This window comes from Brassica napus, unplaced genomic scaffold, assembly GCF_020379485.1.
Source record: "Brassica napus cultivar Da-Ae unplaced genomic scaffold, Da-Ae ScsIHWf_1921;HRSCAF=2565, whole genome shotgun sequence".
Classification (NCBI taxonomy): Eukaryota; Viridiplantae; Streptophyta; class Magnoliopsida; order Brassicales; family Brassicaceae; genus Brassica; species Brassica napus.
In genome coordinates, this window is record NW_026015339.1 from 105589 (window position 1) to 120134 (window position 14546).

The 14546-nt window shown below is 36.1% G+C and overlaps 2 protein-coding genes across 2 annotated transcripts; both read right to left on the minus strand.

The window, feature by feature from the left end:
- Positions 1-3047: 3047 nt before the first annotated feature.
- Positions 3048-3849, minus strand: LOC125575009 (class V chitinase-like). Its single transcript, XM_048772831.1, has 2 exons — positions 3368-3849; positions 3048-3281 (listed from the first exon to the last, which is right to left on the minus strand). The coding sequence occupies exons 1-2, from the start codon at positions 3762-3764 to the stop codon at positions 3226-3228; spliced, it is 453 nt and encodes a 150-aa protein (XP_048628788.1). The 5' UTR covers positions 3765-3849; the 3' UTR covers positions 3048-3225.
- An 8512-nt stretch (positions 3850-12361) lies between these two features.
- On the minus strand, positions 12362-14121 carry LOC125599603 (peptidyl-prolyl cis-trans isomerase FKBP17-1, chloroplastic-like). Its single transcript, XM_048772830.1, has 4 exons — positions 13775-14121; positions 13576-13698; positions 13064-13180; positions 12362-12649 (listed from the first exon to the last, which is right to left on the minus strand). Exons 1-4 carry the CDS (start codon positions 14060-14062, stop codon positions 12521-12523), a joined length of 657 nt encoding a protein of 218 aa, XP_048628787.1. The 5' UTR covers positions 14063-14121; the 3' UTR covers positions 12362-12520.
- Positions 14122-14546: the final 425 nt, after the last annotated feature.

Below are 14546 nucleotides of genomic sequence, written 5' to 3' on the forward strand. Positions count from 1 at the left end.
ATTCCAAAGCCACACACAATAGGTCAATTTTCTTCTTTGTTGATCAAGTTTACCAATTTAAGACAATATAATTCTAACATCATCGATGAAATTCCCATATGCAAGGAATGTAATTGTCCAAAGAGATTTAATTTAATTAGTGGAGTGGCTAAAACAAAGATCTGGCTCGACCGCAACATTTCCAACATGCGTTTCATCGGAACCCAAACGTTTTATCTCCTAAAATAACCTATCAGTTATCACTGAATCGAAGATAATCCAACTTTTCCGCACATATTTTCTTGCAGGAGACAGCAAAGCTGAAGGAAACGGTATAGGACACTTAGCGGAAGATTGTTTCTTGGAAATCCGAGAAATTCTTTCAGATGAGCTTGTTGACACCACTGGTGCAGGCGACACATTCATTGGAACAGTTCTTAATGGTAAAACATTTGCAAAACCCAAATTCTTACTCCCTCCGTTCGGTAATAGGTGACGTTTTAGTACTTTTGTTTTGTGTCAATATATTTGACGTTTACAGAATTCAATGCATATAGTGACAGAAGATTATTTACTGACCCTTGTAGCATTAATGTGTTTGCTAGCATTTTTTGACTGAATAAATGATCTCAAGTAAATGAAAAGGTTAAAATAGAAATTGCATCAGCTGTCTTAAACTACGTGCAAAGTTATAGAACGTCAAATAAAAAAGAACTGAGACCAACCGCAACGGTCGGTTTATTGAGTCCTTAGCTCGCGGTTTTAGGAAAAATAGAATTAAAAAAATTTAATTAAGTACGGTTTATTAAGGACCGTAACTTAATTAGAAGGCTGGAAGGATTGAATCCTTACCGACGTGTCATCCCTTCCCCGGTTCGATGTCGGGATGAATTTGGTTCAGGGAAAAAAAAATTAAACGCGAAGGAGATTAAAAAAAAAAAGCTCCGGGCGATCGAAGAGGCGACAGACGACTTGGTGATATCGAAGGTAAATCGAAGCCTCCTATCGTTCGTTTATGGATTTGTTTTGGTCGGATGTTGTTCTCCTCGAGATTTAGGGTTTCTTTTCAGTTTTAAATCGATTTGGAGATATTTCGATTGAAGTTAGGGTTTCGAATCGCCTACAAATCTCGATAATATGGTACCGAGACGCCTACAAATCTCGATAATATGGTTGGCATTCGGACTCATGTTCGCGATAGGCGTATACATGAACAACTAAAAAACGATTTAATCGAAAATGTTTGGAACAAATTTGGTGATCAAAATTAATAATTGTTGTATGTTTCTTTTAATCATGAAATCAGTAATTATTGTATTTTTATATTTTTTTATGCAATAAATTTTTTTTTTTTTTTCAATTTTTAAAAAAATATATTATTATTTTATTCCTAAGGACTTCTGATTGGATAACACTATTGGACGTAAGATTAAGACAATAATCCTTAACTATTCAAAAGTTAAAAAATAATACTTTTTAACTCCTAAGGACTCCTAATACAAGTACAGCTCTGAGGGAGTAACATTTATTGACCTATCATGACTTGTTTAACATTTATTGACCTATCATGACTTGTTTCCTCGTTCTGTAGCCTTATGCCCATGTATGCCCCCAGAAAAAAATGTTACCCTTCGATTCTCAAGTGTTAACTCTCTTAAACATAAAGCATATTCCACAGAACCTATTTATTTTTTAACAGTGCTCATAAATGTTCAACTATAGACATCTTTCCCCATATAAATCATGTGAATCTAGGACTTATTTTTGGAGAACCGAATTTCCTAATTCTAAACCGAAACACAGACTAATCTATAGTTGCCATTAGTGTGAGACTTGCTTATAAATGGCCATGAGAAGAGAGCATATCATACATTTTTATATATAAATCTCTTACATATTAATTGAGAACCGAGTTTTCTAATCCTAAACTGAAACACAAATTAATCTATGGTTGCGATTAGTGTGAACCGAGATTTTTATATATAAATATTATACATCATAAGAGATTTTTATATATAAATCTCTTACATATTTTTCGAGAACCGAGTTTCCTAATCCTAAACCGAAACACAGACTAATCTATGGTTGCCATTAGTGTGAGACTTGCTTATATATGCTCATGAGAAGAGAGTATATCATACTTTTTATATATTAATTGAATTTTTTTTTTAAGTTACAACATTGAGTACAATGCTTAGGTGTCTCATATCTCATATTAAAAAGACTTAAGTTAATAGTATTATTACAGGACTGTTATCGTATATTATATTGTGGATCATCCATCAATCAAATTTTCAGAAATAAATCTTTTTCATTTTTTCTATAAATAAAAACTACTCCCTCTGTTTTATATTATAAGTGATTTTAACAAAAAAATATTTATTTCACAATATAAGTAGTTTCCATTTTTCAATGCACATTTTCTCTTTATTGTATATTGTGTAACCAATCAAATAATGCTAACTTTTTTATAATAGGTTGAATTTATTAAGTAAATAATATTTTTTACAAAAGCAATAATTTCTTAAAATTAGTGTTTTTAACTAAAACTACCTACAATATGGAACAGATGGAGTATTGAATTATCTAATGTAATTATAATAAATATGACAATTAATGATATCAAATAATAAAGATTTTATTTCAATTTGTATATCTTCTATCATTTTTGTTTTTGTTTTTATTAAAATAAATTAAATAATCACATTAGTCATGTAAAAGAAATTTATGTTTTTCTATCTGTTGTATTTTGAATTTTTAAAAATGATTATAAATTATTAAAAATGTTAAAAGTTTCATATTGTGTTTGTAGTCAATGATTTAAAAAATTTGTTATAAAAAGATACAAATGATCATAAAATAATAAAATATGAATAAAAAGCCTCATTTAATAGATATACAGATTAAAATATATTATATAATTAGTTTAGTGTCATTTAAAATTAATTATATATCATATACTAATAAATATTTTAATTTCAATATTTCAGAAATATATATCATACTGGAATGTAAGAAAATACATATTTTATGATATATCTCATTCTATGTGTACGGCTTGGATTATATATTACCTAGTTAATTTTATTTTAGAAGCATTATGAAACTAATTAACAAACTTATGTTTCTTGCCTTTTATCTTTCCCTCCCTAGACATGATATGAAGATATAAAGCAGATAACGTTAATCTTTTGTATGTTACAAAAACAAACATCTTCACTAGCCGTTGTCGGAACAGCTGAAACTTTAAAACTTCCTTCGGATAGCCGTGGTGGCCACCGTAGCATCCCATGCCCGTGACGCTGTAAAATCCAAAAACAAGATTACTCGTAAATATATTACCTTTCGCTTCATAAACGAATATTTAAAAGTTGGAATAAAATCGAACCTGAACGAGATAGACCAGAGTTATCGTCAGCTCCAACATGCCGCGAGAAGTAACCACGCAGACCTTTCTGCTTAGCGTATCTCACTTTCGTCACGATACTCTGATTATCATCATACCCTATCCAAGTCGTCCCAGCATAACAGTAATCTCCGACCACTGTGGAATTATAAACCGTTGTTGCTCCGTTATCCACTATAAACTTTCTTATCTGACCGTATCCTATCGAACCGTCCGGTGAAATTGCCGATCCAGTGGTGGCTGCGTAATAGCTAGGACTGTTGGCGTTTGAGAGACGCCATGCGTAGCCGTAGTAAGGAAATCCCAAGACTAATTGCGTTGCTGGAAGTCCGGCTTGAATCCATGCCCTCACTCCAGCGTCGCCACTCGGACCTATCATAAACCGGATTTAATAACCAAATCAAACCGAGCTGGTGATTCCGGCTATGAACGTTTTCTAGTTCTTATTGGACATACATTTTGTGTTTTTGATCAAATTATATATTAAAATTTAGAACACACTAAATAGATATAATATTAAGTTAACCTGATTTTCATTTTTTAAGTTTTTATCCAGAACCGAAGGTAGTGAAACTAAATCAAACCGAAATTTCGCAAAGACTAGCAAAAACGAAATACTCTCATCCCTGAGTGGCTGAGTCTGCGTTTTGTTTCTTTATGATTTTACTAAAACATGGTGTTATATATCTACTCTTTTACAAAAAAGGATATTTAAAGTTTTTGTACAAGAATTACTATTTTTTATTAATCTATCTCGCTTTGCATAAAACACTACAAGAAAACATATTTATTACAAGGGTCATATTCCTTGTTAATTCGTTGTAATAGAAGGGTTACAACGAATTAACAAGGAATAGCGTTTCGTTGTAAAACGCCCGTCGTAATGCAAGATTCGTCGTAACTTCCATGTAACATTTACGACGAAATAAATTCGTTGTAAAAGCGAAAGAGAGTATTTCGTCGTAGTTTCGTAGTTACGCTTCATCGTAAAAGACTCGTATAGTTTTCTTGTAAAATTGTCTTTAAGTACTTGTTCAATTTACGACGAATTTACAAATCTTTTAATGTAAAGTCCTTGTAATATTTACGAGGAATTTACTAGAATTTACAAGTATTTCCTAGTAAATTTCTCGTAAAGATTACGAGGATTTTACAAGTACTTCCTTGTAAACTCATTGTAAACATTGTAAGAAATTTACATCTCATTGTCATATTATTATATTGTTATGAAATATTCAAAATCAAAATATATAAATTATAAAATAAATTATTGAAAATTAAAATATATATTTTTAAAGAAATATATAAATGTCATAAAATAATATTCAAATTAATAATAGAAAACAAAAAAAATTGAAAAATAAAAAGCTAAGGGAGGACGCCGTCGAAGTAGTTGTTGGAGGTGTTTCTTCCTGGAGAGTCTCGTACTTCATCTATGGGTTCCGTCTCGAAGAGTAGAATGAAGTCGTCCTTGTGGCTTCATTGATGAAGCTTATTCATACCGCCAGTTCCATCTTTTTAGTAGCCACCTTGAAAAAAGAAACATATTAATATAATTAATTACATAAAATTATAAGAAAATAAAATATATTTAATTTTTTTAAAAAAATATCTAATCAGTCGTTTAAATACCTCAACCTAATATTTGAATATAGTTTTGTTACCTAAAATTACCACATAAACTAACCACCTAATCTAATTACCTAAACTAATCACCTAAACTAATTACTTAAACTAACCACCTAAACCTAAATTAATATTAAAAACAACATACCTTTGAGAGAAAGAGAGGAGTGGTTTGAGAGGAATGAAGGAGGCATTCTTCATTCATGTTTCGAGTTTATATAAGAAAACAACACTCCTCGTAAAGTCGTCGTAATTTTACGAGGAATCTACCAGGTCCGCGTTTTTAGTGTTACGAGGAATCTACCAGGTCCGCGTTTTTAAAATTACAATGAATTTACAAGGAATATTTACGACGAACTTACAAGGAAAACTTTACGATGACTTTACAAGGAAAACTTTACAATGAGATTACAAGGAAAGCATTACAACAAATTTACAAGGACACATGTATTACGAGGAATCTACCAGGCCCGTGTGTTTTCTATTACGACGAATTTACTAGGAGTATATCTGAAACCCCGAAAATCAAATCCCTAAACCCCAAAATCACTTATCTATTTACACCATATCCTTTTACCACATCATCCCCTTTATCATATTTTTTCTTAAACCCTAAACTCCAATTGAATCCTTAAAACGCAACTTATAAGTACTATAATCAAACAACCACTTGATAGCAAATAATCAAATTATTCTGTAATCTCTAAACCGAGGGTATGAAATGAAGTTAACTTGCTTGGCCTGAGAATGCTTACAACCCTAAACTCCAATTGAATCCTTAAAACGCAACTTATAAGTACTATAATCAAACAACCACTTGATAGTAAATAATCAAATTATTCTGTAATCTCTAAACCGAGGGTATGAAGGGTTTCTCCTTTGCACGGTTTGTGTAAAGGTTGAAAATTTTGGTTGGTTGGTGGAGGAGATAGTGACTTGATTGTTTTGAGAGTTGAGATCAGCGAAAGCACAGAAGAGGTGAGTGAAGTGAGATGAGTTAATGTCGGTAACTGGGAATTCACTCTCTGGAAACCAGTACGACCCTTTAACGACGGTTTGGGCCGATGAGGGTTGGAGGAGAAGACAGAAGAAGAAGAAGAAGAAGAAGAAGAAGAAGAAGAAGGTGATGGAGACAATGAGTGATGTGGGTTTTGTTGAAGCCATTGTCGAGTTGCTGTGAAAGACAGTATGGGTTTTGCTGTCTATTTATTGAGAACTAGAGTTTTATTTTGAGATATATATTAACTTTCTTGATTCAACTTTGTATAATGTATAACAAATCTTGTGAAAAGTAAAAAGTCTTTGGACAACATTTTTGTTTCTTGAATACACAAGTGTACTACTTACTAGTTACTACGCATGCGAAAGGTGGGACCAAGAGACTTTAATATCCAAGATGGTCCAATAGAAAATCCAAAGCTTACAAAATATCTATTTTAGGTCTTTTAAAAATTTGACAATGTTATACTAAAGTTAACAAAAATCATATTAATCGTCTAACAAAATTTCAAACTAAGATATTAATGTATCGTTTTTAATTTACAAAATTAATAACACAACCATAAACAGATATTTCTTACAAATAATTTTCTCTTTTTTTTTGTAACTTTCTTCTTATTAAACCTAATTCTCAAAACCTTTTCATAAAAATATTTATGCACCCAATCTTGTGATCACCTAACAATGTATTCTCTGAAGAAATCTATCTTCGAGTTTTGGTTATATGATTGGTTCTCTGAAACTTTCCTTCTCAAGCGAATTCCAGTCTCATTGGCCATTGCAAATAACATACACAAACCTTTGGGAAGTTATGTTTTATGATATTAATGATATTTTGGTTCAAACTTCCTAATTGTATAAAATAACAATTGCAGAGACACTTGTAGATATAAAAGATTAAGCTTTGAAATCTAAAAGTTCTTTTCCCCAAAACCTAGTTAAGAGAGAAATACTTGGGTCTTACAAGATACTAGTTAAACACTTAAACCCCATAGCTAACATGTGTCTTTTATAAGGTTCAAAGTAGTTAAACTGCGTTTATTCACTCTAAATGAAGTACAACACAGAGAACCAAGAGAAAGCAAACAAAAGAACTTATATATAGTCTTATGGCAGCAAGGCTAGGGTGAAGGCTAAAGCATGGCAAACTATCGCATACCCAAACCAATCCCTTAATTGTAAGCATGACTGATGTTATGGCCCGACAACAGCATACTAAAGCTCAAGATGAGCCCATGGAATCAAGTTACCAACGGTCATTTTCCACTCCAAATATACCTGCAAGTAAGACAAAGACCGTAGAGTTACATAAGAAGTTTGATGCCCTCCTATCCATTGGTGAAGCTGAGAGAATCTTTACAGTTGTCCCTATTAGCTGTCACTAAGAGATGTCATCATTCTAGATTATTCGTATGATGACTATAAGATGATGATGTATGTCGTTTATGAAAGTTAATGAGAGAAGTATTATTCAGTCAAAATCCTCTGTTTTACTCTGTTCTTCACATGGTATCAGAGCCATAGAAACCCTAACAGGTAGCTATGGCCGATCCTCTTACTCCGTTTCCGTTCCCAAGCAAAATCCACATCCTAAGTTCTGTTACCTTGAAGCTCAATGATACGAACTATTTCTTGTGGAAGACCCAGTTCGAATCCCAACTGTCTAGCCATAAACTGGTTGGTTTCGTCAATGGAGCTGTCACGCCCCCGGAGCCAACAAGAACGGTGGTCATCGACAATGTCGAGACTCAAGAACCCAACCCCCAGTACGAATCATGATTCTGCACTGATCAACTGATCCGGTCATGGCTGTTTGGCACTCTCTCTGAAGAAGTCTTAGGTTACGTCTATACCTTAAGTACATCTCATGAGATCTGGCTCTGCCTCGCCGAGAACTTCAACAAGAGTTCTCTTGCTCGCGAGTTCACCCTTCGCCGCAACCTTCAGCTCTTGACCAACAAAGGAAGAACTCTTACTGCTTATGTTCAGGAGTTCAAGACTCTATGTGATTCTCTCAGCTCTATTGGGAAACCTGTGGATGAGTCGATGAAAATCTTTGGGTTTCTCAATGGGTTAGGACGCGAGTTTGATCCAATCTCGACGGTGATTCAGAGTTCGTTAACCAAGTTTCCTCAGCCCACATTCAATGATGTCGTGTCTGAAGTCCAAGGGTTCGAGTCAAAGATGAAGTCTTATCAAGACAATGCAACTGTCGCTCTGCATCTGGCTTTCGCAGTTTAGTCTACGCAGCAACAGCAAGGAGACAGACTCAACGCTCCAAGCTATAATCCGAACTACAGAGGCCGTGGAAGAGGCTCTTTCAGAGGCAGAGGTGGTTATACTACACGCGGTCGTGGTTTCTCACAACACCAGGCACAACAAAATGCCTCTGGTCTGTCAAATCTGTGGGAGGTCAGGTCACACTGCCCTGAAGTGCTACAACAGATTTGACAACAACTATCAAGGGACTGCTTACACACTGGTGTGTGTTGATGAGTCTGGTAGAGAGTGGTATCCAGACTCTGGCGCCTCTGTTCATGTTACATCCTCACCTTAAAACCTACAAACCTCACACCCGTAGGAAGGAGGTGATGCTGTAATGGTGGGTGATGGAGCTTACTTACCAGTCACTCATGTCGGAAATGCCGCTATCACTACCCCATCAGGTAATATCTCTCTGAATGAAGTGTTGGTTGTCCTGATATTAAGAAATCCTTGTTGTCTGTCTCTAAGCTGTGTGATGATTATCCCTATGGGATATACTTTGATGTTAACTATGTGTATGTGATTGACATTCCACATCAGAAAGTGATAGCAAAGGGACCCATAAGTAGTGGATTATACAAGTTGAAGAGTATTGAGCTTCAAGCTTTCTACTCGAGTCGGCAAATGTCAGCATCTGAGGAGGTATGGCATCACCGACTTGCTCACACAAACTCTCAGACTCTTCAACATCTTCATAGTACCAAGATGATCTTTATCAATAAAAGCAAGGCTCTTCCTGTCTGCCAGCCGTGTCAAATGGGAAAAAGCAGCCGTCTACAATTTTTTGCTTCAAGTTCTTTAGTCTCAGAACCTCTAGGATGTATCCACTGTGATATATGGGGTCCATCTCCTGTTGTGTCGAACCAGGGGTTTAGATTTTATGATGTGTTTGTTGATGAATGCTCTCGCTAATGTTGGTTCTACCCCCTTAATAATAAAGCAGAGTTTTTTTCAGTCTTTGTGGGTTTTCAAAATCTTGTCGAGAATCGGTACTCAAAGAAAATCAAAATTCTTTAGAGAGATGGTGGAGGAGAATTTATGAACAACAGACTAAGACAACATTTGGTTGATCATGACATTCAACATCGTGTCTCCTGCACCTATACACCCCAACAAAATGGGATCGCAGAGCGTAAGCACATACACTTGATTGAACTTGGATTGGCAATGATGTTCCAAAGTCACTTACCCCTTCAGTACTGGGTAGAAGCCTTCTACACGGCCTCATACGTCACCAATCTTCTTCTTGCTGCATCCAGAAACAACAAAAGCCCATTCGAGATAATGCATGGAAGAGTTCCAGAGTATGATCAGTTACGTGTCTTTGGGCCAGCATGCTATCCATGCTTGCGTCCTGTTGTTGAGCATAAGTTCGAAACTCGATCATTACTATGTGTCTTTCTTGGCTACAGTCCTCAGTTCAAAGGCTACCGGTGTTTATATCCTCCTGCAGGGAAAGTTTACATCTCAAGACATGTAATCTTTGAAGAGTCTTCATTCCCATTCAAAGATTAGTATAAACATCTTGTGCCTCGATATGAAACAAGTTTATTGAAGGCTTGGCAGAGTGCTACTTCTTGTGAGGAACCAGTCGTCACTGAGCAGATTGCTCGAGTCCTTCCTTGTAAGGTTCAAGTGCTTCCCCCAATAGCACAAGCGCCTGAGGTTCAAGTAGACAATCAAGCAGATAATACTCCAGTTGAAGCTCCAGATCTTGGAGCTCCAGTACAAGCAGAACAGAGATGAACCAACATCCAATGACGACTCGAGCTAAATCAGGCATTCAGAAGCCAAACAGTAGATATGCTCTTTTGACATCAAAGTTCGATGCAAAGAAGCCCATAAACATCAGGGAAGCAATGACTCATCTAGTGTGGAACAATGCTGTCTTAGAGGAAATAACAAAGATTCATTGCTCCACACCTGGACCTTGGTTCCAAAGACTCCTGATATGAATATTATCAGCAACACTTAGGTCTACACAGAAGAAATCAATCCTGATGGTACAAGAGGAACACCAAAGGCACGTCTGGTCACCAAAGGCTTTGAGCAAGCAGAGGGGCTTGACTATCTTACGCCATTCAGTCCAGTGGTGAGGACTGCAACTATAAGATTGATGCTGGACATAGCAGTAGCAAGATACTAGCCAGTGCGACAATTGGATGTATCGAGTGCGTTCCTTCATGAAGAATTATCTGAACCAGTCTTTATGTATCAACCAGACGGCTTTGTGGATCCTCAGAAGCCTGATCATGTTTGTCGGTTAACCAAAGCATTGTGTGGTTTAAAGCAGGCTCCTCAGGCGTGGTTCGACACATTCAACAACTTCCTCATTGACTTTGGCTTTACATGTAGCAAAGCTGATCTGTCGCTTTTCACTTACCATAAGGGAGACAAGACCTTGGTACTCTTGTTGTATGTCGATGACATATTACTTACCGGAAGCTGCGATGATCTGTTACATGAGCTGTTTTCTGCTCTGAATTCTCGGTTTGCTATGAAGGATATGGGAACACCTAAGTACTTTCTTAGCATGGAAATGCAACAGTACAAAGATGGCATTTTCCTTCACCAACAAGCGTATGCAAGAGACATCTTACACCGAGCTTCTATGTCTGACTGCAACCCAATGCCAACCCCTCTGCCTGTTACAATAGAAGACCATCCATCTGACTTGTTTGAAGAACCATCCTACTACAGAAGCTTAGCGGGAAAGTTGCAGTATTTGACTATTACAAGACCTGATATTCAATACGCAGTCAACCGTGTTTGTCAAAGAATGCATCAGCCAACAGTGGCAGATTTTGGGTTGTTGAAGAGAGTACTTCGTTACATCAAAGGAACTCTGCACTTGGGTCTTCACATCAATAAAAACAATGGACTGGAACTCTCTGCATACAGTGACAGTGACTGGGGAGGTTACAAGGAAACGCACCGTTCAACAACTGGCTTTTGCACTCTCCTTGGCCCTAATATGATCTCATGGTCCGCTAAAAGACAGCACACAGTGTCAAGATCATCAACAGAAGCCGAGTATAGAGCTCTTGGGTCTACAGCTCAAGAAATCACTTGGATATCTTACTTACTACGTGATCTTGAAGTTTCACAACCGAATTCTACTGTGTTACTCTGTCATAACTTGTCGGCTATGTATCTCAGTGCAAATCCTGCTCTCCACAACTGGTCCAAGCACTTTGACACAGACTATCATTACATTAGGGAGCAAGTAGCTCTTGGGCTCATTGAGACTTGTCATATTCCAGCAGCCATGCAGATGAGCTCATGGAATTAAGTCACCAACGGTTGTCATCTTCCTCTCCAAATGTACCTGCAAGTAAGACAGACCGTAGAGCTACATAACAAGTTTGATGTCCTTTTATCCATTGGTGAAGCTGAGAGAACCTTTACAGCTGTCCCTATTAGTTTTCACTATAAGAGCTGTCGTCATTCTAGATTGTTCCTATGATAACTATAAGATGATGATGTATGTCGTTTATGAAAGTTAATGAGAAAAGTATTATTCAGTCAAAATCCTTTGTTTTACTCTGTTCTTCGCGTTAATCACTCACTCGACAACTAATATGCTGATCCCAATCAGTAATCACTATAAAACATGCTGATGTGGTAGGTCCACTCGCTGGATTCTTATGATTCTCCATTTATGAGTCTTTAGGTGGATATAATACTTTTGAGTATAATGTGTTATCTAAAATAAACGGGGACAACAAGTTGCTGAAATAGTGGTATGAGTGCTGTCTTTAGGAACAAGTAGTATGTTGTTTATTGGAATTGTGGTTGTGAGTGGTGTTTTGGTTGGCTCTCAAGAATGAGATCCCTTCCAACTTGTGTTTTTGAGTTTCTACTTCACTGGATATACTGTTTATTTTGTTACTCTTCATTTCAAAAGAGGAATAGAAAAGGAGGAAAGACAAAACAGGAAAATAAAGAAAAGAAAAAATTATATATTCTGAAAATGTGGAGAACTTTTTCAACATTGTTCTTCATGACTGGCTAAATCTGAGTGGGTTAAAGAATGATTTTACTCTACTTATTTACTACTCAAACTACATTTAACATTCATTCAAGTGGATAATACTATAATCATAGATTGGGACTGAGGTGCACATCGAGTTACAACTAATCTGAGTGGGTTAAAGAAAGATTTTGTTTAATTTTAATTTTATGTTTTATGATATCTTGTCCAGCAAGAAACAACCGAAGAGAATGAATGGCTGGCTGTATGAATCATCGGTTAGGGCGTCTGGTACTGACGAGTTCGATATCGAAAACGAGGGTTCCAAGAGTAGAGCCTTCACCATTGGCAAGACGTGTTGGGTTAAAGATAGTCGTGAAGAGTCTTTGTCTGTCAAAGAACTGCGAAACAAACACACACAACAAGAGAAAAACAAAGAATACTGATGAAACTAATCTTGAATTATAATTATATGTTTATGCACACAATATTTGTGATCTCTTAACAATATATAGTTTCTAAAGAAACCAATTCTACGTTTGTATGATTGGTTTTCTGAAAGTTTCAATCTTGAAACGGATTAATACTAATCTTAGTTACAACAATACGAAACATGTCACTTATCACAGTGATATGTTGATAAAGAGCCAAGTGTAGAACCCTAGAGCATGCCAAACTCTCCCATACTAGCTTAAAGGCACTAGCTAGCCCAAAGGTAATCAGTGTGGGACTCTTAGCAATAACATTTGACTATGAAGTAGGGACTTGAATCATTACATAAAAAAGAATAAGGAGAGGGAGAGAGAAGGACATACATTTGGTGGGAGAGGTTCTTGTGATGTGTTCTGGTAGCCTTGAGACGGAGGTATAACCACCCGACGAATCCCTCCTACTTTCATCGACCTCACAGCTGTTTCGATCCCCGGAATAACCTGCACATCAGTTATCATCAGCGTAGAACCAGCTTTGGTCAAAAGAGATCAAAAAACAACATCATATAATCAAAGCAGGGTAATGTTAATCCTCACAAAGCCTTGTAGCAGCTTCAAACACCTCATACCAATTAGATTTCAAGCACAAACAGAAACTAAAATCTCTTTGTTCAAGACCCAACAAGCGAATGTTTTTATAACATGGGTTTTCAAATTGAGACAAAATGTTCAAGACCCATGTTATCAAAAACCGAACTTTATAGGAACACAAGGTTGGATTAAATACTTAGAAGCAAGCAAATATTTCAAAGGTCACACCTTTGAGTCAAAAAATCTGAACTTTATGGGAACACATGATTGGATTATACTAAACGGAAGCAGATAAGTTTCATTACATTGGTAGAACCAAGGATGAATGTAAAAGGAACAGAGTCTCCACTACTGTCTTTATGATCATACGTTGAATCAAATCTCCATCCTTGCTTCGCAGCTAATCTCCCATAGTAATGTATTGCAACCTAACACTTCCCAATAAAAAAAAAATATAAAAAATCATTTTCTTTTTGATAAATCTATAATTTACAAAGCGCAGACCTGATCTCCTTCAATGGGGACTTCACCGTCGCCGATTCGGAGGTCGAGACTCTTAACTCCGCCGGAGTTAGGGATTTCAGAGAACTCAGCTCGTGCCGGAGAAGAGAAGTAACCGGAGGAGATGATGGAAGACGCGACGGCGATAATGGATAGAGATATTTCTCTTCTAGATGCTGATACTGACGGCGATGACGTCGCGGGAGAATGAGATGCGGAGATGGTGATGGATGGTGGAGATGCGAAATGGACGGTGTCGATGAAAGGTGCACGCGCGAAGCACCGAATCATTTTCTTTTTATCCTCTTATTAAATACGAGATGGAAATGAAGGGCACGGCACATATTCTCTCTCTAGCTGTGTGGAGTTGTGTAGACGTCACAGTCCAAAGTGGATGGAATGTGATAGGATTAGGATTAACGAAGGTTGCAGCAAAACTAGTGGACACAAGAATTATATAAAAAATGAAATTCTTTCTTTATTTTGTTAAATGTAAAATCTGTATATCTATATTTTATATTGCAATGTTTAAATATGTACATATATGTAACTTTTATATAGTAATGTCCTCGAAAAAAAATCATTTACTTCCTCCGTATCAATTTAAATCGTGTTTAATAATTTTGTTTTCCATGATGTTTTTATTGTTCTAGATAAAATTTAATATCATTTGAAATATATAACCAATTTAAAAATGCTATATTTTTTATTGGTTGAACTAATTTATTTAATGCTACTTTTATGTAATTAAGACAAATTACATAAAATTTAGTAT

Coding starts and splice junctions, on each gene's coding strand:
- LOC125575009 (XM_048772831.1), bottom strand. CDS start 3,764: ATGATAGGTCCGAGTGGCGACGCTGGAGTGAGGGCATGGATTCAAGCC. Junction 3,282..3,367: donor CTCTGGTCTATCTCGTTCAG/GTTCGATTTTAT, acceptor TGGATTTTACAG/CGTCACGGGCATGGGATGCT.
- LOC125599603 (XM_048772830.1), bottom strand. CDS start 14,062: ATGATTCGGTGCTTCGCGCGTGCACCTTTCATCGACACCGTCCATTTC. Junction 13,699..13,774: donor TCCCCATTGAAGGAGATCAG/GTCTGCGCTTTG, acceptor GGGAAGTGTTAG/GTTGCAATACATTACTATGG. Junction 13,181..13,575: donor TCATCCTTGGTTCTACCAAT/GTAATGAAACTT, acceptor ACTGATGTGCAG/GTTATTCCGGGGATCGAAAC.